General features: G+C 42.6%; 1 protein-coding gene and 1 pseudogene across 2 annotated transcripts in view; both read left to right on the top strand.

The window, feature by feature from the left end:
• The window catches only part of LOC104859955 (cytochrome P450 2J2), a 35,805-nt gene extending 27,304 nt beyond the window's left edge, over positions 1-8,501 (top strand). The window contains exons 7-9 of one of the 2 annotated variants that reach the window (XM_010620861.1): positions 540-727; positions 3,748-3,886; positions 7,986-8,501. In XM_010620861.1, coding sequence (XP_010619163.1) covers positions 540-727; positions 3,748-3,886; positions 7,986-8,164 — 506 coding nt within the window. In that variant the 3' untranslated portion in view covers positions 8,165-8,501. The remainder of the gene's footprint in view (positions 1-539; positions 728-3,747; positions 3,887-7,985) is intronic. The other variant, XM_033767687.1, reaches the window with a different exon arrangement.
• A 1,628-nt stretch (positions 8,502-10,129) lies between these two features.
• The window catches only part of LOC104859956, a 33,943-nt pseudogene continuing 19,211 nt past the window's right edge, over positions 10,130-24,861 (top strand).

Genomic DNA, 24,861 nt, shown 5'->3' with positions numbered 1-24,861 from the left:
TCTGATAGTTTAATAATGTAGTGGTATTTGGAATGGGGGGCATTGAATGTGATTAGCTGTCCTGAGTGGGACCAGTTACTTAAAAGAAGAAAAGAGATTTCAGAGAGCTGCATACTTCTCTGCTGTCAGTGCTCAGCAAGGAGGTATAATCTATGAGTGACAATGTTGTCCTACCAGGGACCAAGTTGAAAATTTGATCTTGGATTCTTCAGGATCAGAACTCAGAAATAAAATTCTGTGGTTTGCAAGCCACTGCAGGGAACTTTATTATAGCAGCTTCATTAAGAACTTACTCTACTATGAGCTTAGCTATACTCAGCCTAGATAGTCAGTTCCTTAGGCCACCCAGGCTCAAGGAAATTTAGAACACTAGCAATTTTCTAAATAAGCCTTAAAATGGGGACGGTCCATTTTGTTGATCTTCAGACTGAAGGTAGTTAAAATCCATCAGGGAAGTTCTTATAGAACATGCTCATATGTGTATAAGAAATCATAAAATGTTAAGAAACACTAGACCCACCCACTCCCTTCTCTTCCAGAAAAAGTACACGCTGAGATTGACAGAGTGGTTGGCCGGGTGCATCACCCATGCTTGACCAACAGAGAGTCCATGCCCTATACCAATGCTGTCGTCCATGAGGTGCTGAGAATGGGCAACATCGTTCCTCTGAACGTTCCCAGGGAAGTGAGTGTTGATACCGCTTTGGGTGGATACCACCTGCCAAAGGTAAGCAGACCCTCTCAGGCTTTGTCTTCAAGCCCGTCTGTGACCTCATTCTGGGAAATTATGAAACGGGTTCCAGTCCTAAGGAATCACTTACATGGGCAGATTGTCTAAACGCCCAACATCCACAGCTTGGGATGAAAGCTTTATTTCCGCTCAAATTTGTAGAGGTTTCAATCCATGCGTAGGTGGCTCCAAGGCAGGTTCGAATGGCAAAGGCACATGTAGAGGAGGAGCAGCTCTTGGCATGGTGGGAAACAGGGAGAAATCAAGGGAGAAGGGAGGGAGGCACACCCATGGAGGTCATGCCCCCACCTCCCCTGAGGAGGCTCTGAAACCTGACAAAGATATTTTGGGAAACTCTGTGACAAAATCCTGTAGTTATAGAACATTAAATGAGAAGTGGCATTTGAGACACCCAGCTCTCCAGTCACTCTAATGCTGCTGTTTCTAACATAATTTCCCTGCTTGTATTACTTCAGATTCACTTACAGCCCCATGGTGGGCTGGTAGGTCTAAGAAAGGAAGCCAGTCCCAGCTATGCAGTATTAATTATTATAAAGGGGAGAGAAAGGAAAAAAAACATTTATTACACAACAGTCATGTGTAGTGGACTATTAGCTTATTTCAAAATGTCTGTTCTCAGAGTGTTTTGTTTCCGTTTTATAAATGAAGATGATACCCAGGAAAAAATGATTTTGCAGATATCATAACTAGAGTAGGACAATAGTTGAGATCCAGAACCAGCTCTATGCTAGTGATTTTCATTACATAATGCTCCTTCTCAGGACTTGCTTATATCTGACTGCACAATAACATCCCCTCAGTTTTTCTCCATTGGCCCATGTTGAATTTCCTGTCTTCATGAAGAGAAGACATCTCATGCTACCTGCTCTTACGATGTCCACACTCAGCTCCTCTGTGTCACTGCCATTTTCCATCCGTAAACACATTTAGGTGTCTCCCTGTGTTCCCTGGCCAACTTGCTCAGCCTGTGAGGATCTGTTCTAGTTTGTCTCAGTCCCTCTGAATAGGCTTTCCTCAGGGACACTTTCCAAAGGTGGAGCCGGGGAGCTTTCCCACTGAACACTGCCGGGTAGGGCCACTGCAGAGCCAGGAAGTCCTCCCCTTCTAACTGAGCATGTCCTGGAGTGAATGAGATGTGAACATGCCAGGTGTTGTTTGTATTGTTCTAACCATTCATCCACCTTCAGAGCACCAGGCCATCTCATTAGACTGCTTTACTACGAATTTTACTACATCAGGTTTAATATCCATCCTGGAAACTAAGAAATCTGATTGCACCTAGCACAGAAGCCATGGCTTTGACATCAGAGAAACCTAATACAGGGAGTGTCTCTATCTCTGCCCATTGCGTGACTTCAACTGCAGTGAAACCTGTCACAGATACAGTTGCTTCATCTCTAAAATGCAGTTAAACTCATCTCACAGGCTCTGCATGGAGGTAAGTGAGGTCTTACATGCAGAGCTTCATACTCACAATAGCAATTATTATTCTTCACTAAACAACAAATATGCCATAAGTATGTAAAACATTAGGGTCTCAAAAACAATCTGCAGCAGGATGGGGATGGAAGCACCTTCTTAGAAAGCATGAGAAGGACCAAAGGAAAACCCACGCTTGTGCTACGAAGATGCTCTCAGAATACTCCAGCAAGAGGGACACATAGGAGCCAGATTACCCGCCTAGGCGAGGCTTTTGAAGGAAGTGAGTTTGGAACTGACAGTTCAAGAATGGCAGGAGTTAGTTCATGAAAAAGCAAAAATAAAAACAAAAACAGAAACACATTTTCGCCTAATAAACAACATGGAAATCTATTCTGCTAGAACAACCAGTGGGAGGTCCCCCCTTAGTGGGAGCCCCAGTGTTACGGATTCTGTGTAGATGTCCCCCAAAGCTTCATGTGGTCACAGATGGTGTTTTGGAGAGTTGGCAGGATCTACCATGTGGGATGCTGGGATGAAGGCTGCCCCATCATGGGTGGGAGTGTTGCCCGCCCTAATGACGAGCACCTGCACAGAATGTAAGAGACAGAGACAATGATGCTGCCATCTCTTAGTGCTGTTTGTCTTTTACTGCCTCCTACCCACTCTGTGAGGACCCTCTGCCATGCCACCCTGCCTTCCATTCCATCAAGTAGGGAATGAAACCTCTACAAACTGTGAGCTACAACAAACCTTTGCTCTTTGAACATTGAGTGTCAGGTGTTTTGTCTCAGCAATAACAACAGTGACTAAGACAGAGGGCAACACAGAAGGGAGGACCCTGGTGAATAAGAGGATGGATTTATGACCTGGGAGTGTCAGGAAGCTATTCAAGAGTATCAAGTGAGTATGTGGGCGATGTGACACAGTTAAGTCACGTTCAAATCATGCTCAGCTCTCAGGATGTGGAACAGATGGAAAGGGCTGGCAGGGGCATGGTAGGAGGCATTACAGGAGTCTGGGAACACAAGGCAGCAATTCAAAGAGGAGCCTTTTGTGGGCACAGAATGGAGGAGACAGAATGAACTGATAGGTAAATCGTCCAGCATCGCTGGTGGGTCCGATGAGGCAGCATGAGGGAAAGGCTCACTGTCGCTCCTCCAGGGTTTCTGGCCCTGTGGCTGGAGGAACAGAGGTTGCTGATCCTGACCAGCTGTTAGTGCTACGAACCCTGCTGTGAGTAGGGAGAGCAGTTGATACTGCAGGGAAGAGTAAGAAGCAAAAGAGACTTCGTTGCTATGGTCACTGACATCTGCCTGCAGATTAAACTGATTCAACACTGAAAAATAGTCTAACCTCCTGGAACATTCCTGGCAGGCAGTGACAGTCTATCCTCCTGAGTGGTCCTGTGAACAAGCATAGGATCCTGGAGACTGAGATCCAGGGGTGGTGGAACTGAAGGGGTACAGGAGCTGAGGCCAGCAGCATCCCGCAGCTCGGGAGCCCAGGCTCCTGTCCCTGTGCCTGAGTGTGTTGCATGGGTCAAGCCTCACCTGACTCTCTTCTCCCTTTTCTAGGGGACCATGGTCATGACCAATTTGACTGCGCTGCACAGGGACCCCACAGAGTGGGCGACTCCAGACACATTCAACCCAGAGCATTTCCTGGAGAATGGACAGTTTAAGAAAAGGGAATCCTTTCTGCCTTTCTCATTGGGTGAGTTCTGATGACAAGGAGTGAGATCGCAGAAGTTCCTCCCTGCAGTCTTCCTTCTCCTCTCTGTAGTCCTTTGCTTTGAATAAGATTCTTCCTCCTGTCTCGGCTCAGCACTACTCCATGTTGCTGGTGGCTGTGGTCCAGTGGACCTGGATTCCTCATTGGCTCAGAAAATCCCTGAGATTCGGCCATGCCCTTTCTTCTGATGGAGTTTTCATCTTTAGTTTGATCTCTTTTACACAGCAATAGGGATGAGGGACAGAGACCCATAACCTGACGCTTGCCCACAAAGAAGATTTTACATCTGCCATCTTCATAGAATGTTGCTGGTGGCTGTGGTCCAGTGGACCTGGATTCCTCATTGGCTCAGAAAATCCCTGAGATTCGGCCATGCCCTTTCTTCTGATGGAGTTTTCATCTTTAGTTTGATCTCTTTTACACAGCAATAGGGATGAGGGACAGAGACCCATAACCTGACGCTTGCCCACAAAGAAGATTTTACATCTGCCATCTTCATAGAGTGGTTAATTGTCACAGATTCTTCTGAACTTCACAAATTCAGCTCACACCAAAATAGAGATGATATTTAAACATGGAGAATGTGAGGTAGCAAGGGAAAGGGGCTACTTACCTTACGGGCATTACACAGTGACTTAAATACCATCAGCTTAACTAGATTGGGTTAGGCTTTATAAGAAATTCTTGAAGATGTCTTTTGGCCTCCATAAATATTAATTACTTTTCACAACTCAAGTTAGTAAATATTTATTTTATGCAGCCTGAACAGTGAAAAGGTTGATTCAGTGAAATTTATTTGTCTTTGTTTTATTTTCAGTCCAATGGCCTTTTGAAAATCTAACATCATAAAATCAATAGCAAATTATCTTATTGTATACCCTAGTGCAAAGATAGTGAACCTTTTAGAGACAAGTGCCAAAACTTCAAGCCAAGGCCTAGTGATTTATTGCAAACTGTTAACACTAGAAAAAACAGCTCATACATTCACATCCTTTGTCTTCAAGGGAATACAAAGAACATGCAGGCTAGAGATTGTCCACCACTGCCCTCGTGTAAATGGACAAGGTTCAAATTCCCGTCAGCATTTTGATACTGGAGGGAAGAGACTTTGTAGCCAGGGTCACTGACATCTGTTTGCAGATTAAACTGATTCTACACTGAAAAATAATCTAACCTCCCTGGAACATTCCCCACAGGCAATGCCAGTCTGGAGATAAGGCAAGCGAGGCATAACGAAACATGGGAATTATAATCATGATATTGCTGTGGATGGTATGGAGTCAGCGTCAATCAGTTTTACCAAAACCTAAAGTTTGTGTCTTCCTCACGCTGTCTTTTGAAAATAGCAGTGTGCTCCCCACAAACCTGCTGTGGAAGGCATGGGATTTGCTTATAATTAATTTACAGTAAAAGACAGATTGACGTTCTAAAGAAGCATCATTTTACTGCTGGTGAAAACGAGGCTCAGAGTGAAACGATCTGGGTGATCCTCCAGGGTTTCTGGCCATGTGGCTGGAGGAACAGAGGTTGCTGGCCCTGACCACCTGTTAGTGCTACTAACCCTGCTGTTGAGTGGGGAGACCACAGTCCATGATTTTTCGGTCTGATGTGCCGCACTGGATGTCTGGGCTGATTCTGATTGTATCCCGTCTCCCCACACACCACGTCACCTATGCACACCATAAAAAGTCACTTCTAACATGAAAGCTTGTCTCAGATGTAGGAATGCCTTGTAGGCTTCCTGTTCATAATATTATCATGTTTTTTCTCACCACACAAAGTTTCAGATGCATAATCCAATTATTATAACCATTCTTGTTCATGGCATTAGATCTGTGAGAAACTGATGCCGTAGGAATATGGCCCCTTGCTCATTCCACAAACGTGCTTCACCTTATAATTGCTGCACCTCTGCTGACAGGAATCTACATGGATTCCACACCTTTAAAAGAGGAAAGGATCCCCCTGTAAGCCATGTGATGCCCACCTGCATGTCATTTCTTCACATTTCGAGAGCCTCTTCTGCATAGCTGCCTCATGTGTCACCATGTTCAAAATTTTTTCCGTCTAAATTAGCTATAGCGTGAGGAGGACTTATAGGGATACACTCGTGCTTTGAAATTGGGAACTGTAGTACATTCTTTTGAAAAGAGACTTTGCAAACGGATTATCTCAGGCAGCATTTACCAGTGCATAACCACTAATGATTAGACAGGAAAAGGGGCAAGTGACTATTTGTCATCCTTTTTAAAGCAAATAATACATGCCATCTGATGGGGATCTTTTCCTGGTCACAGCACAAGAGTTGGAGAGAGAGATTTTTGACAAGTGAGAAAGATTTCCTTTCGTGAATAGTCTAATAATCCCAGTCACACAGTCGTCACTGATGAAGATAGTTCTTTAAACCTGTTTCTGGACTCTGCAGGTCCATTTCTGCAAAATATATTGATTTGTCTAACAGAATCTTGGGACAAGTGGTTTGGTATCCTTTTCACAAGTTGCTCACCCTACATACATGGGATAGGCACAGAATAAAGATAAAAACACTCTTGAATTAGGCACAGGGCAGTGGAAAACAACAGGGAGAAAGTCACAAAGCCGTGGCATACTTGCCAATTACACCAGTTACATTTACATTTACTGAGCACTTTTGCATGCATAATCTTAAGCTATTTTTATGACACCATCATCCCATCCCTAACATCCTGGGTTTGTGAGTCTGGGCCTTAGGATGATAGAGTTGAAGGACACTAGGGACTTGTGCTGCTCAGGGTGCTGAAGGAGGGCAGAGTAGGAGCCGATAAGATGCCAAATACACAGCAACGGAAAATGCATGCCAGCTCTCACATGCAACAGGACAATTAACACTCGCCTTGCATTAAACTTTTTCCTTTTTTATGAGCACATATTTTAATACAGACTAATGCGTTTCGTTTTATTTAGCAGGTTTGCACATTCACTTGATACACTTTAATCATTGCCCCCATCACCTCCACTTCTCATCTCTCCCCGTGGACTGAACACTTTTAAATGATCCACATGTTGATGTGCAGAGGTGGGTAGCATTTGATACAGGCGTTGAGACAGCTAAGGGGACAGAGGCAATGTGAACACAGAGATCCTTGGATCCCACTGCAGTCACCAATCAGACATCTGTGAGCTCAATGAAGGGAAAGCGTCTTCAGGAAGAGTGACCTTCAGGTCCCTGGGAAGTAACCTTGGCCACTATCATAACGCTGTACTGTACTGTGTGGCCTCCGAAATCAGTGATTTCTGAGTTCATGTAGAGTGGATGAGATTAGAGGGCTTCTTCAGTTTTTTTCCTGGTTATGATATCTCATTTCATGCAAGTTACTCTGCTTCTGTGCTTTTATGAGTCCCAAGACAGGTATTTTGAAGCATATGGTACTACAAAGGTTAATTATGATGTACTCAAGGTTCTTTAGTCTTTCCAACCTTCTTTCCAACACTGTCCCACCATGGTGGCCTCCAATACCCTCAACATTGAGTTTCTGTCCCTTTCCCCCAGTTCTCCATGCTCACATTGGAAGCAGAGGCCTTGAACAAGACAGAAAATGCAAAGAGGAAGGAACGGGCAGCTCCATCCGGAGGGCCGTGCTTGTCAGGGGGTCCACAGTGCAGGAGGGTAACAGGCATAGGGAAGTGGCTTGGATGTTAGGAGCCCAGTGGTGTCATTTACTTCTTTATACTTTGCTGTTTCCTTCTAAGGTTGAGGCACATCACATAATTTTGTTGTTGCTTCATTGACTGCTTCGTGGTTGGTTATTAAATGAGTTTTGAAATATTCAGACAAGATACCACTGTCTGAGTCAGCCCAGGCCTCCCCCTTCCATTAATCCGTACTCTGCTTCTTCACCCCACAACTAACCTGTAAATGCATTTGATCTTGTCATCCTGGATTTCCACTTTCCGTCCTTTGGTGAATTCAAGTGGTTGTCAGACACACAGAGAAAGCTGGATGTAAAGCACAAGGTCAGGATTTGTTGGAAGGAGTGGAGAATACCAATTTCTAGATGCAACAGTGCCACCTAGAAATACATTGTTTGTTTTTGTCCCACAGGAAAACGTGCATGCCTTGGAGAACAGCTGGCTAGGTCTGAGCTGTTTATTTTCTTCACTTCCCTTCTGCAAAAATTTACCTTCAAGCCCCCCAAGAATGAAAAGCTGAGCCTGAAGGTTAGGATGAGCCTGACACATGCTCCAGAGAGCTACAACATCTGTGCTATCCCCAGGGCATGATGCCTGAGAAGGGAGTGAAAGGCAAGAAAGAAGAAATGGCAGCTCTCTGAAGCCTCTGGTGCCCACACAGATGTGAGGGGACAGAATGGAGGTGGGGGAGGAAAGAAGCGAGGAATTGGGCTGAGAGGAAATTGGATCACCATCCGAGCTCTGCTATTTCCTTCAGAATCAATATAGGGCAATCATGTACGGATGATGTGATTTATTTTTTCATCCTGGAGATGGGAGGAATGGGGATTTTTCTCTCTCTAAATACAGTTCTGTGTAAGAATCAAAGGAAATAACAGAATAATGGACTTTAATTGATTTGTAAGCAATAAAGCACATGATAAAATTATAGTTACACTGTTCCTTTCACTTGCCTTCTTTTGCAGTCAAGTATCTGCATGTGATGTGTGGCAATTTCTCAGGTTCAAGTTTTACCAAACAGCCAACAAGAGTTAGAAGTGGGACCCGGGGTACAGACACAGAGCATGGCAAAATGCTCTCCCCTTTGGGAATGCTGCTCAGTGCTTGATCTTGTTTCTGCCTCAGAATGCACTTCTGGGAGGGCATCAGGGAAGGTTATGTTTCCCTTTATACAGGCAGTGAAAGCACCTGGTGTAAACACAGCTTTTTTTGTGGATATAAGGAAGCACTGCCTTGACCTGTGACCCTGTTCCACGTAGCACAGCTGACCAAGCCCGGGATCCAGGTTTACAGAACAAATGTGGAAACTTGTTTTGTTTTCAGAATGTATTCCTCAGTCTCAAAATGGCACAGCAATGAGTGCCGGCAACTCAGCTTCTCCGGGACAACATGTTTAAATCTGGAAAATAATAGCTCGGACAGGTATCAAATTGTGTGGAGGTTAACAGGGAACCAATAAAGAGCTGATAGAGAGGAAGACATAGGATTGAATGACACAGAAAAATAGATCACACTGCTGAGGAGAGACCATGCAGTGACCCTAACAGTGATTGCCTAGCTGCTAGATGGGAGGCGAAGTGAAATGAACATCATTTTGGTCACAAAGAACCAGAGAACTGCATTGGAACAGAAGGAAACATCAGCAGTTGGATCACAAGGAAGACAGGGTTCAACGCTTCCCGAGCAGCCTTATACAGACACCAGTTGACAAGTGACCTCGGTGCAACAGCCACAGCCACAATGGTGGAGAAAGAGGTCAGAGGGCGGCTGCTGTAGGGTGGGTTGAGTGGTCCTGGCTCTCAGAGCAGTTCCTTGGTGGCTTCACAATCAGGCAACAATGAATAAATGAATAAAGCCCAGGATGAAGACATTTCTGCCATATATGTTACCTAACCTGCTACCATGGACACTGCTCAGTGCTGGGAGGCTTGGTGCCATTCTTTCTCCTCTGCAGAGCGTTCTCGGACAGAAGGCTTCCTCTGGGAACCTTTCACACTCAGGGATTCCCTTATTCCTGCACAGTGCCTGTTCTGACCCCAAGTCAGGACTGAAATGATCATCCCTTGCACAGTTCTGTGAGATGCAGCCCTTCATGTGAGGGTAGAGTGTGCTGCCCGCCTGATGGTAAGTTCCTAAGACAGGTCCAGCGCTGCTCCTGCCAGAGAACCCGCGGGCCTGGGGACAGTGATGGGTAACCAGGCTCCACTGACTGTGGCACTCTCAGGCTAAGGGGGCCTGGAAATGAGGAGTCCAGCAGCCTGAGCCCCGGGTGTGTGCCAGAAAACGAATTTTATGATAAATGAATAAAGCACTGCTACCCAGCCTGTTCCAGGAAGGGTATGGGGAGCCCCAGGGGTACAGAGTCTCTATCCCCTGTCCAGGGTGCAGCAGAGGCCTGGCTCACAGACGGAACAGGAAGGCCAGGGAGGGAGGAGCTGCAGAGCAGAGGTGGGAGAGGTTTGGCACAAATTCAGGGGGCGGAGCTGCTGCTGGACATATTTACAGGGAGGAAGCGACAGTCTGGGACAGTCCTCTGTGCACTCCTCAGAAGACCCAAGGAAGGACCTCCACATGCTGGCTGTGGTGGGTTCCCTGTTGGCCGCCCTCTGGGGCGTGCTCCACCTCCGCACTCTCCTGCTGGGCGCTGTTGTCTTCCTGTTCTTTGCAGATTTCCTCAAAAGGAGGCGCCCAAAGAACTACCCTCCAGGACCCTGGAGAATACCTTTCTTGGGAAACATTTTTTACCTGGATTTTGAAAGGACTGATCTGGCGCTGAAGCGGGTAGGAGCAAGGAGGGAGGGTGGCTTTGTCCTCACCCCACCCTGGCCTACAGGACAGGGGACACTGGGGTGGTTCCCAGGCTGGCACCCTGCCAGAACCCTGCTTTCAGCTTCATCTTCCTTCTGCCTTGCTGGCCTCACCTGTCTGCCCTTTCTCCTGCTACAACACAGCTAAATGTTTCCTGTCTCAGTGTGTTAGTGATGTTTAGGTCATCTTGTCCTTTCTTAGTTGTTAAAAATTGAAACCGAAACAGCTTATTTGTCTGCTTTTGTTTTCTCACCTTTTAAAAAATGTGGAACTGTCCTTCCCAGAGGCTCCAGTCCAGGTACTGAAAACAGCTCTAGGGCCTCCTAAATACTCACCCTGCTCCAGGAGACCCCTCTCCCACACTTCCTGAGTCTTTGGCTCAGTCCCCTACCTGCAGCGCACTCACCAAAGTCATCCTCCAGCTCCCTTCCTCTCAGTGCCTCCCATGCACTGGGTCCTGATTCCTTCAGGAGCCACTGGAGGTCAATTCATCTGTGTCCCTCTTTTGCTACTAGGACAGGTGTGGCTGGAGAGGGCGCCTACTGCCACGAGACAGGGGTGATGAAACTGAGTCCTCACTCGTATCCGTGACTCAGTGATTGTTTTTTGATGAAAGTTTATTATTTTTATTATGTATAAGCCTGATGTTTCTGTATCTGTATGTAAAACAACCTGAGATAAATGGTATAATTAGGTTACAATTACATTATCATTCTTGCAGTGGGGAAACACTAATAGCAACAGCGTGTTAAGTGTTGGATCAGGATTTTGGGCTCATTTCTGTTCAGTCTCCATGGTAAATGTATATGTAAGGTTTCAGCTGGTGGCGTGTCCATTGTGCCCCTGAGGAAACTTGCCAAGAAAAGAGTCCCATGTGATTTGCCCCGATTATTCCAGTAGATGACGGAAAACAGTACGTTGAACTCAGCATTATTTGACTTGTAAACCCTTTCTGCATTTCCAAACTGCTATTTCAGGAAGTGAGTAGACAATAATTCACCCTACATGGCACAGTTAGAGGATATGATGCATAGACGTGTCTGCTCCAAGACCCCGTAAGGGTTGTCGGTGCCAGGCCCTGTACTGGACTGCACGTGACGAGATGGGTGGTGGAGACTCTGAAACCAAGTGAGAGTCCAGAGGTGGTGTCACTGTCCGTGGGCAACCTTGAGGGTGATCTTTTGTACAACGCCTGGAACTTGCCTGGATGTTAAAAGGAATGTCTGGCAATTGGCTAAATGGAGAAAGAAAATAAGAAATTTTACATGTGTGAAATGTCATGTGCTACAGTAAGGTGAGACCAAGGGGAGGAACCCAGCCAGTCTGCGTGGCAGGTGGCCAGCCTCACTGCTCTCCCACTCCCACTTCCTAAACATTTCCTACCATAGCCATGTGGCTGGTGATAGGAACACGTATTGAAACAAAAGGAAAATCTCATCAGAGCATAAAGGACGCGCATGGTACAGAAGTTGTACGAATTAAGGAGTAGCTTCCTCATGGAGGTGATTGTAACCCAGACCCCAATACACAAGGATGTGAACAGCAGTGAAAGATGATTCTCACCGACAGAGTGCTCGGACACAGCGTGCAGCGCAGGATAGGGAGGCTCTGTCCACACCCCCTGCAGACTCCAGCTCCTCCTGAGTTAATGCTTCTGTCTCACACCAGCATCGTCAGGTGGGGGTCGGGTCCCACGGGAAGGGGAAATGGAAATGGCTGTGTGACGGGGAAGCTCTCTTTAGAAACGGCTCACCAAGTAAAGGGGCTCCAGGTCCTCTGCTTCACGGAGAACTGAACAGGGAGAGCCAAAATGCCGGCAACACTTATGTGAAATGGGGCTGGGGGAGAAACTAACTCTGCACAGCAACCTTGTGCTGAGGAAAAGAGAAAAGCAAGAATAAATGTGTACCCTGGGAGTGTGGGAACACAAACGACTGTGAGGAGTCGTGATACTGGGCTCCTTGTATTTTCCCATCTCTTTTATGCTGTCTACATCTCCTGGGAACCCCCAAAAAGATCTTTTATAGGTTTTTTTTTCTTATGGGACCAGGGATTGAATTTGGGCTTACGAGGCAGGTAGAGGAACCAATGAGCTAAATCCCTAGGTCTCCCTATTGGGTCTTGAGAGGCACTGCTGTGTTATCCTGGGATCCTCCAAGCCCCTCTCCCCAGGTAGCCTAAGCCCTGCCCTGTCTCCTATCCCAGGTGGTGTTGAGAAAGCAGCGTTCATAAAGCTGTGACTCCCAAGATGCACACACCACACTTCTCAGGTTTTCGCCCACACCTGGAGAGACTGGAAAGTGTTTGTTGAAGTCACATGGCCAGCTGGTATGGAGGCAGCTCCATCACGCCACAGAACACAGGGAATAGACATGATTTTAGCTAGATACACATGATTTTCACTATATAAAAATGATTTTAACTATAAAAGTAGTAGATGCACATTTAGACAACGTTTGAGAATAGAATTTATAATTCAGCAAAGGTTGGAGAATATTATTTCACCTTCTGCACCACCACAATGCTTCTGTAGGACTTCGGTACTTAAGTTTCCACATTTGCATAGAATTAACATTAAAGTACAGTTTTAAGTTTTTTTAAATTCCACCCTCTAAAAAAATAAATGAACAACTCATACAAACAGGCAAGAAACATATTAAGTTGATTTTTAAAAATAGATCCTAGAAACTGAAAATGTTAACCCTAAAAAATATACAGAAATATCCTGAGCATTAAGATCTCACCAACACACACATGTACACCCAAATGAGCACAGACTTAATTCTCTGCTAATTCAGGGCAACCAGCCCTCAGCTAGTGCTAGTGCAAGTGTAAACTGGTATACTCTTTCTGCTTTCTCTTTTCGCATCTTCATTTAGCTGGTTCTTAAGTTTTCAACTTAAACTGTGTGAAATCTTTCTCCAGTTTCCTCCTGTGTCATCCTGGTTCAGGCTCTTGTCTCAGTAACCTTCACCTCCCATATTACGTTGTTCTGATCCGTCATTTCAGTGAACTTTTTTTTCAAACACTTAATGCTACAGTTATAATTTTTCATTCTACTAGTAAACGTTTCTTGTTACTTTTGTTTTCCTTTTAAACTACCATATCAATTATTTTGCTATGTCAATATTCATCATGTTTATAAGCCTGCTTTCGTACTCTGAGTTGAATTATTTTTAATCCTTTCTGCTATTTGAATGGTCTGTTTAATTATGTACTTTGAAAATTATGTCCTGCCTGAAGAAGTTTTCCCAGTGCCCTCTGAGTCATTTAATCCATGTGGAGTAATTGCCAAAAAACAAAAACACAACCTAAAAACACCACCACCAACAACAATAACCACAAAAAACTAGAGTGAATTTGAGAATAGTTAGAATCAATCAATTCTATAACATCAGTACTGTTACATTGTTGATAATTTCGGAAAAGTTCTTGGCCCATCTGTCACAGTACAAAACTACATGGGCGGATAACTCATAGAGATGGAATGCTCCGGTTGATTTCAGTGAGTGGTATTGGACTGCTGATCTCTTGCTGAGTACAAGCTGACATTCTAGTTTCTGTATATCATGCTAGGCATTGTTTAACAATAATATGAGTTGAGTGGTTTCAAAAATGTCACTGTTGGATATTCCAAATTATTCAAAGAATCCTTATAAATTTCAAAAAGGTGTTCTAGGCATTCATGAAGATGACACAAATCTTTTCTTGGCATTTCTTAGAAGAAGGGTACTGATTGGCTCTGTCCTCATAGAAGTCAGAACTAGCTGTGCTAGAGATGAAGACAGGTAAACTCAGGACTCTGGGTCAAAAGAGCCATTCAAGGTTTGAGTTCAGCTTCTGCATTTCTATCAGCATAGTGTGCTGGGGTAAAATTCAGAATATTCCATGTCAAGTTCACTTTTTGGGGGCGGGGACTGGGGATTGAACTCAGGACTTCAAGTTCACATTTTGATCCCTAATCTTACCTAATGGCTAGAAAATTGCTTCAGTCAATAGTTTTGTCACCATGTGTACCTTACTTCAGCTGCCACGCAGGTTTTTCCTGGAAAACAAACATCCTTAGTACCATAGGGCACTGAAGAGGTAAGTTTTGACCCATGCCCGACATGGCACCCGGGGAATGTGGCTGGCTGTGACAGTGACTGCTGTCCCATGGCATGTCACAGAAAGGTTCACTCCTCTCAGGCTGCATTATTACGTTGCTTCACTAAGAGGGCTGCCCTTGCTATACCAGACTCAGAATAAACACATCTCCTCCATCTTCAGCAGGCCAGGTGTGCTGAGTGCTCTGTCTTCACTAGATTCTAGGATGTGCCAGGTTAGAGACGCTGTGCATTTTATGCAGTTGTATCCCGATCCCTCCTCTAGGGTAATGCTCACTCAATTCAGAGGAGGAAAGTATGAGTATATATTTAAGGAATGCTCAAATGTATTGAATTTGATTAGATAGAGAGAAGGGAAATAGTTAAGAAACCACCCCAGGAAGCCAAGTTTCAGCCAACTCTTCCCACAAACCAAGAATCTCTTCAGACAGGCCCTTCTGATTTACTTACCCTCCATCACTGGAAACATGAACATGTGCATATTCAGCTGTGACTATTTCAATATTTTTCAGCATGTGAAGAAATACGGAAACCTTCTTGGTCTGGACTTTATTAACATACCTTCGGTGCTTGTAACTGGCCTGCCCTTAATCAAAGAAGTCCTTACGCACACGGACCATGATTTTATGAACCGTCCCTTGACCCCTATCCGAGAACGTGTATTTGGTAATAATGGTAAGTTTCTTGACCAGAGAAGGAAGATTTGAAATGTGCATAGTATGACAAAAGTGCTTCTCTCTCTATTTTTCCCAAATTCCCCCAAACCAACCACATTATGAAGTTTTACCTAGGAGAATAAGTTGGGTGCTTAAGTTCCCTGATTGGAGCACCTCTTTAGAAGACTCAGAGCATCCACCTTGAAGGAGGTCTGGAAGAATCCACATATCCTGCAGGACTCACTCACATGCTAGGAGAATAAAGTGACTGTATCAGTCATTCACAGCAAAGGAAGAGGCAATGCGTTGTGCATTCCTTTACCCCCATTCGGAACCTCTTTCCTTAGGAACATGGATACAATTCTGCTTCTTTCTGTTGCTGCCTCTATTTGTTTCTAGTTTTTTTTTAATTCTACATCTTTAAGTCCCTATCAAACAGTGTATCTAAAATGTTCTAATCCATATTAGAACAGGTTGGTATTGACAATTAAAATCATCATTAAGTAAGCTTAGATATTTAAAATTTGAAATTCAAACCTCAGTCTATTAAACTACAAAGCATCCTTTCTAGAAGCTTCAAATTCCTCTTTGAAATAGTTCATGAACTAATTCTACAGGCACTTACTGCTATAGAAGCCCCAGTGCTAGGAATAAATGATCAAAGAATGATAAGAGTGGATCTGATGCATGTCCTCTGTGACTGTCATGCTATCCAGAGAGAAGCACAGCATCCATGAGCTGCAATAATAAAAATCATGGCAGTCCGTGAGGCACTTATTGGGAGAATCTAATGTAGTTCTGGAATTCAGAGAATGTGATATGAGTAGAGATTATTTATTTAATAAAATGAAAAGTACCACACAGCCAAGTAGAACATAGCATGAAGAGTCCCTGATATTAGAATAAGGACAAAATACTTGAGAAAATAAAATAGGTCCAATGATGGGATCTCGGAATTATAAAGGAGATAAATAAATGGAGTTAAAGCTGCCTTGCTAGGAATAGCTTGTGCAACTTCTTGTTAAGAATATTGGTTTTATCCTAAGGACAGTGTAAGCCCTTGAATACTTTTAAGTAGAGAAAAAGCATCTTACATAAAACATTATTAAGACTCACTAGGATGGCGCAACAGGAATGCAGTTGAGATTGCAGCAGTTTTTGTAGATTTAAGCTCACAGAAAGTGACAGCTTAGACCAGGCAGGAGGGAAGAAAGGACCGTGTGTTAGGAAAAGATAGCAATGTGACTTTGTATGGATTCCAGGTGATCACCACGGAAACCTAATAAGACACGATGACCTTGATGTGGAGACAGTGAGTTGTTGAGGTGCTTCCCACACAGGTACCTGATGAAAAGAGGAACACTTAGAGGAGAGGAAAGTATTTCGGTAGGATTAACTTTTGTTGGGATTAGTATGGAAAAAGTCAAGATTTCAGCATGGATGTGCCAGGTTTGCAGTGCTTTAAATTGGCAAAATCAAGCAGTCAGTAGTAATGTGTACAGAGTTCTGGGAGAGAAATAGATGGTGATAGGATTTCCAAAAGCAGAGTGTGGATGAGAATGGAGGAGGCTGGGAGCCTGATGGTGAAGACCTCCAGCATTTCAATATTTCACAGAAGAGAATGAGCCACCAAACAATGAAATCTTCACAGAGATATAGGGAAAAACCTGTGTGTGCTCTCTTGATAACTACTAGAAAGGAGTACTGTTCGAAGAAGAAGTGTGGAGACCTGAGGAAAGACCACTTGAGATGAAGTTGGAGAATACACTGGATTCACAGCAAAGAGGATGACTTCAACATGACGGTGAAAGTCGGACACAGGAGCCTAAAGGAGTTGAAGAATGGTCTAGAAATGAAGACATGGAAAAGAGCTTGGCATTGCCTGTGTTATGAAACAACAGTTTACGGAACACAACATGGCATTCTGCATCCTTGCCTGTGCTGGTCTTTCTGTGCTGAATATGCATTGCTTCTTGCTTTCTTGATTCTTTCTTCATCCACAGACAATCTTAGGTAGGACTTGCCCTGTAAATCCTTTTTGTGCCTCCTTATACCTGTGAGCTTTGGCTTATCCATGTCTGCATTACTGATCTGTAGCTTAACACTAATACTTCAGTAAACTTATGTGACTTCTAATCAAAGTATGAGGCTTGGATACTGGAAGACTAGAATTTGAACATCTGCTTATGAACTGTGCTACCTGACAAAGTTCACTTCATCCTTTATTAACAGTTTCTTCAGTAAAATACATTGGAATTAATGCTATATAAAACTTCCCTGTATCGTTTCCAGGAGGGCCAAATGACAAATACATAAAGATACTAAGGTGGGAGAAGTTAGGAAATGCTATCCAGTAAATGTTAGAATTATGCTCATTGCTGGGGGAGTGTGGCTCTGAATAAATTTTGAGTATATTCATGCCCTTCCTCCTTTGTGTCTGCTGCACATTTCCATACAATTAGCAGGCATTTGCACAGTGGTATCAGAATAGCATCACAATATTGACTTCCATTTCCCCAGGACTGATCATGTCCAGTGGCCACACATGGAAAGAACGAAGAAGGTTCGTCCTGACCACACTAAGGAACTTCAGTTTAGGAAAGAAGACCATAGAGGAACGCATCCAGGGAGAAGCCCACCACCTTGCTGAGGTCATAGCAGAGGAGAAAGGTGAGCATTTCACAGTTTAGGTATGGGAAGTTGATACTGATTGAGTCATTGATTAGATACCTTTTAAGAGCCTAAATGCAATCCCTATGCCCAGAATTATGCTAGGCCCTCTTTTAGCAAAGTGCACACATTCTAAGGATGCTGTGCTCAAGGAGGACATGGTTAGAAACTCATTAAAGATGCTACCAAATGAAACACTGATCATAAGTTTACTCATCACATCATTGAACAAGTTCTTTCCATACCTTAGATGCTGTGGCTGGAGCTTCAAATGTGGTTTTCTAATAGTTATATAGAGCAGACTTTTTGTAAACATATAAAGACAACCCAGTGGATGTTTGAGGGACTCATCTCTTGCTTTGTCCACCTCTAGGACGGCCTTTCAACCCTCACTTCAAGATCAACAATGCAGTTTCCAATATAATTTGCTCCATCATCTTTGGGGAGCGCTTTGACTACCAGGATGCTGAGTTTCAGGAGCTGCTGAGTTTACTGGATGAGGCTAATCGTTTGGAAGCATCTCATCTGTGCCAAGTAAGCACTTCTCTTCCTGCATCTTTCTCAGGAGCATTGGGCTGAATTCAGGTGCAAATAATGTCTTCCTGTAGATTTTCTTGTGCTTAAACCAAAGGTGTAATGATTTAACATTGCATTTAACAAAAACTACTTAAAATAATCTGTGGGATTTAGTTATTCTTTTCTTTATCTTTTCCTTTTGGTATTTTTCATTGAACCCAGGGTCTTAGGCATGGTCAGGCAAGCAATTTACCACTAAGCTGCATTTTCCAGCCCAACTCTAGGATTTTCATTCCTTCTTTCTCTTCCTTCCTTCTTTCCTTTCCTTCCTTTCCTTCCCTTCCTTTCCTCCCCTCTCTTCCCTCCCCCACTTCCCTCCTCTATTTCTTTATTCCTTTCTTTCTTTTTCTTTCTCAATATTTTTAAGACAATATCTTGTTAGATAACACTGTCAGACCTTGAGCTTGCAGTGATCCTCCTTCCTCAGCCTTGGATTACAGATGTCAATGTTTACTATATACAAAATAGTTCTATCATTCACACAAACTACAGAATTTTACATGACGTGCATCTGTGTTGGTGTTTTTAGTTGAACAACAATATTGCCCTTGCCTTTGAGTGTCTTCTCTCTCCATGTTCCACCCTACATAGTTCCCTCTTTTCCTCCTCAGATGCATTTTTCTAGGTGTAGTCTCACATTTAGCAGAGTTTTGTGGTTTTTTTCTTATTTCATCTGTATTGTTTATACAAACTAACACTGCATTGCAAGAATGTGCCACCCTGGTTAATCAACATTTTACTGCTGGACATGTGAGCTGTTTCCAGGCACTGAATGTTATGAATCAAGCTGCCATGATCATTCCCATGCAAGTGTCCACATGGACACACCTCACTTCTCGTGCGTAGATGCGTAGACACAAAGAAAGGTAAAAATTTCAAAACTGCTGGTACTTGCTCCTGACAAGTGTCATTTCCTGGAGCTTCATAATTCTATCACAGAAAGCTGACTGCTGGATTAGGATGACTCCTAGCAAACAGAAAGGATAAAATAAATGGAACCATTTTAGTTGCGGTCATCAAAGTTGCTTTGTGTTCCTTGTTGTCAATGTGAGCTATGGAAGAGCCCACTCCAGCAGTTCCATGTGCTTCTCTCATATTAAGAGAGCTTGAACATCAAGAGACTTTAGTGGGTTCCTAAGGAAAAAGAAATTCCTGGGAGGGAAATAAAAGAGGCCATAGGTTAAATCTAATAAAAATTTGTTGGAGTCCCCATCTATACCAGACATTTTGATAGGCAATACTTTTGCTCTGCCTATTTTCACATTTCATAAAAATGAAACAGAGCAACACTTGTGTAAAGTTGATATCTGAATGTGCAAGCAAATAAGACAATAGTCTTCCCCTCCTGTGTTAGGTAACGTTTGTATCTTCTGTCATGCAGTCTCCAGAGTCACCGTAGCACCTCACCCAGAGATGCACCCTTTCACATGAAGCTAGTTAAAGGATAAAAAAATATATTATTATAGATCTTTTATAATAAACATTGGTTGGAGAATTGAAATTCCTGTAATAGCGCTGAGATGATGAGAGGAGTTCAAGTGAACCCACAGTGTAAGTGCGAGCAAATAAAAGAGGAAGAAGACTGTCATGAAAAGTGCAAAATCAGTGGCATGACTTTTCAATGATCACTTTATTTCTCTCTGTTAGTTGTACAATTTCTTTCCACGGATAATGGAATTCCTCCCTGGACCTCATCAGACTCTCTTCAGAGACTGGGATGAACTGAAGTCATTTGTTTCTCGTGTGATTGAAAACCACAGGAGAGACTGGAATCCTAATGAGCCAAGGGACTTTATTGACGCTTACCTCAAGGAAATGGCACAGGTGAGGAGAGCAAACTTGGTTTCCATGTTGTGCTTTTAAAGAACCAAGAGCAGCATGTTAGTATCAAATTGAAGCTCTAACAAGCATCTGCACCTCTGTATTAAAATGGCTCAGAGCTCTCTTAAGTTCTACATGATGGAATTAGAAGATCAGATTCCCTTTGGCAAAGTCAAAGTGTTGGCCAGGCCAGCTTCTCTGGAGGTTTGAAGGCTCCACTTCCAGGACTGTTCCACCTCCTGGAGGCCAACTGCATTCCCCATTTTGTGGCCCAGTCCTGGATCTTTAGCATCAGGAGTGTAGCATCCTCTCTCCTCTCTGAGCCGGAGTTCTGTCCATACATCACCTCTCTCTGAGTCTGACAATCTGGCCTCTCTCTTGTAAGCATTATTCAGGATAATCTTTCCATCTCAAAAGGCTTAAATGAGCCATGTCTGCAAAGTCCTTTTGGCTTATAACCACACAAAGGATTGTGTAAGGATATCCTGTAGATCAGTATTTAGCCCACCACAGGAACAGACACAGAGGCAGTGTTTTGTATGTGTAGGTCATCATGAACTCAGGAGGCTGGAACCATCAGAAATAAAAATAAGTGTCTGATGCTATTTGACTTAAGACCCTGAGAATGTCCAAATAAATTGCCTTCTCCTCCTCTATTCCAGTTGTGAGGAGCACATAGCACGCAAGAAGCAATTGGCTGTTTGTTATCCTTGAAAACTGAAAGATTTATCATCACTGTAGTTCTCCTCTGTACCCACATGTGAAGGATTCGTACACAAGGGGAAAATAGCAGTTTAGCTTCAGAAGTCCATTTCCTTATTGCTTGGAAATTCACCTTGTTCCATGCCCCTTCTCTCAGCCCCCACTGCAGAATACAGGTAAAGCTGAGTTGGAAGCCAGAGTGTAACCTAAGGGTTGGAATGGGGCCACTCTGCTATTATACCTCCCCATATCACAAATTTACCAACATTACAGGTGAGAAGCAGTAAAAAGCCAAACTGAATACATGGCCTTGAGCACAGCAAGCCTGTGTAGATGTCAGTGAAGCAGTGTCATAAACTTGGTCTCCTCGGATGACAGAATTCTCCTCCAGGAGTGGGTAGAATGGGAATTTGTTTCCATTTTCCCTCCAAGCTTTGGTTTCCGCTTAGAGGAGGAGTCTTTACCTATCCCTTAGTATACAGCACATTAAGAAAACTTTGAAAAAGTGAACCTCCTAAAGCAAAGGGAAAAAATGACAGGCAATCACGTAGAATTATTAAAGAAATAAGAAAGGTTTAAACTGGCAGAGTAATAGGGAGTTGGGAGCATATTTGGACATAGAAGAATCCAGCTTATTTTTTGTGCTATCAACACAAATATTTATTAGCTGCAGGACTTTTGTATCTCAGAAGAGTCATGATGTCATTTTAGGGGGTGGGTAGTGCGTCCACTTTAAAGCAGGAGACTGAAGGACTGCAATGTTAAGGGACGTGTCCTAGGTCAAGCGTCAAATAAGTGATAGAGCTCATGCGGAAAGCCCACCTGATCAATCACATCTCATATTTCTCACTGTGTTCCTAGCCTGCAAAATTACAGTTACAAGAACTGGTTATCCTGCTTTTCTTTTTAAATTTTTATTAGTATGTTTCCTATGCATAATGCTTGCATTCCTTGTGGGCAGTTGGTAGAGGTGTGCAAGGCCTCTTAATTCCTTTCTCATCCCCTATTTCTTCCCTGCCTCCTACCTCCCTCCATCTCTTGATCACTTTCCTATTTGAGAACCGTCTACCTCCAGACTTCCTACTATTTCTCTTTGATTTTGCGCTCTATTTATATTTTGAGTTTCTCATATAAAAAACCATGCAGTATTTAAATTTTGTGTTTGACTTATTTCACTTAGCCATACGGTCTTCTGGCACATACGTTTCCCTTTGAATGAACCAAGTTTATCTTTCTTGATGGTAAAGTAGTTTTCCATGGAGAGTAAATACACATTTCTTCATCCATTCATCTGTTGATGGACATAGAGGCTGCTTCCAAGACTTAGCTATTATGAGTTGTGCTGCTACCAACAAGGGTGAGCATGGAATGGATCACTGTAACATGATGTCTTCAACTGTTTTTTAGGAAAATATATGGAAGGGGAATAGCTGGGAAAAATGGAATTTCTAGTTTTAGTTTTTTGAGGAATTTCCATACTTATTTCCACCATGGTTAATCTAGTTTATATTCCCACCAATAATGTGGAATTGTTTCTTTTTTCCCTCAGCGTCATCAACGTTTGTTGTTCTTTGATTTTTTTTTTTTTTTGATGATCACCTTTCTTCCAGGGATAAGATGGAATCCTAGTGTTTTTTCTATTTGCACTTCCCTGGTGGCCAACAAAGTTTGTGCATATTTCACAATTTATTGGCCATTTGTAGTTCTTCCTTCAGAGATACATTTCACTTGCCCATTTTCTAATCTATCTACTTTTTTCTCTTGAGTCTTTTATTATGAAGGATCAAAGTGTATTGAGTTCTGCATTCTAGATATGAGCTCTGTACTTGAGGAATATTTTTTTCCATTCTGTAGGTTGCCACTTTGTTCTGTTGGTTGGTTGTTTCACTGTGCAGGGCTTTATTATATAATATGGTACCATTTGTCAATTATCGGTACCATTTCCTCTGCACCACCCCTGTGTTCAGAAAGTTCTTGACCACAGCTTCTAGAATTTCACCGACTTTGTCCTCCAGGAGTTTCACCTTTTTTGTTTCAACATTTGGTTCCTTGATGCGTTTTTGCTGTAGCTTAGAACGTGGTGACAGATGTGGGTGTAGAGTCTTTGTTCTGCTCCTGGATAGGCAGTTTTCCTGACACCATTTATCACAGAGGATTTCTTTTCTCCAGGGCAATTGTTGCACATGTCATCAAAGACCAAATGATTGAATGTGCTTGGAGTTGCTTTTGCATCCTCTGTTCTGTTCCACTGATCCTCATGTATGTCTTTGTGCCCATACCATGCTGTTTTCATCGCAGTAGCTTTGAAATATAAATTCAAGTGAGGGGTTGTGAGGCCTCCCACTCTGCTTTTGTTATCCAGAATCAGTTTTGCTCAATCTCTTCGGTTTCCATATGAATTTTAGCATTGTTCTCCCATTTCCTTGAAGAATGGTGTTGGTATTTTGATTGGGATGGTATTATATCTATCAGTTTTAGAAATATAGATATTTTGATTTTATTGGTCCTGTCTATCCAGGAACTTCAGATTTCCAATGTCCACTGGGACTTCCTTTTTCAGAGTACTATAGTTTTCATTGTAGGGGTTAATTCCAAGGTACTTAATTATTTTCAATGCTATTTTGAATGGTGTTGTTTATCCTAGCTTTTTTCAGTGGATTTATTACAGCTGTAGAATAAAGCTATTGATTTTTCTGTATTAATTATTTATCCTCTTATACTGTTGAATTTGGTTATTAGTTCTAGCAGGCTTTTCCTGGAAACTTTGAGTCTCTATGTAGAGAATCCTGTCATCTGCAAATAATGATAATACTTCTTCTTCCTTTCCTATACATATTTCTTTATTTTTCTTGCATAACTCCTTTTTGTTATATTTTGATGCCAAGTTAAACTGGACTGGTTATAGTGGAAAAATTTCTTTTGTTCTTGATTTTAGAGGGAAAGCTTTCAGTTTTTCCCCACTTAATATGATGTTAACAGTAGATTATTTCAAAATGGCATTTATTTGTCAGATATAAGGTTTATCTATACATATTTTGTTTCATGTTCATAATATGAAAAGCTGTTGGATATTTTCCACAGACTTTCTTTCTGCATCTGTTGATATGATCATGTGATTTTTGTTTTTGCTTGTGTTTATGTGATGTGTTACTTTTTTTTTATGTTGAACCATCCTTATATCTCTAAAGCCTACTTGATCATATTGCATAATATTTTGTGGCATTCTGTTTGCCAGTATCTTTTTAAGGCTTTTTGAATTTATATTCATTAAAGAGATTAATGCATGGTTTTCCACATTTGACTTTAGCCAAAAGGCTGAGAAGGGGTAGTCCGTAACTCTCTCTGTTGATTGAATCCTTGTCTAATTTAGAATCAGAGCAATGCCAAGCTTCCAGAAATGACTGTGGGAGTACTCCTTTGCTTTTGATTTCATTGAAGAGCTTTAGCAGTCTTGGTGTCAGATCTACTCTGAAGCTGTTGCAGAATTCAGCAATTCATCCACTTGGACCTGGGCTTTTCTTAGTTAGTAGATATTTATTAGTGCTTCAATTTCGCTGCCTCTTATTGGATACTTCAAAGTATTTAAATGTTTTTGGTTCTGTTTCAGTAATTCTATGTATCTAAGGAGCTGTTCATTTCTTCTGAGTTCAACTGATTGTCATACAGGTCTGTAAAGTAGTTCTTAGTAATCTTGATTTAGGTGGTGTCCATTGTGATTTCCAATTTTTCATTTCTAATTACATTGATATGGATTTTTCACTTCTTATTTTTGGCTTAGATGGGCGAAAGGTTTGTCTTTTTTATTGTTTTGAAAAACTAACTCTTCCTTTTTTTTCATTGAGTTTATTGGTACAATCTAGGTATACAATACAGTTACATTCATCATTGGGATTCTGTACCTTTACATAATAGGTCTTGATTCTCATTATTTCCCTTGTCCCTGCGCCCC

This window comes from Fukomys damarensis, unplaced genomic scaffold (assembly GCF_012274545.1).
Source record: "Fukomys damarensis isolate Sample0158 unplaced genomic scaffold, DMR_v1.0_HiC HiC_scaffold_23, whole genome shotgun sequence".
Lineage (NCBI taxonomy): Eukaryota > Metazoa > Chordata > Mammalia > Rodentia > Bathyergidae > Fukomys > Fukomys damarensis.
This window is presented reverse-complemented; position numbering and strand designations above follow the sequence as displayed.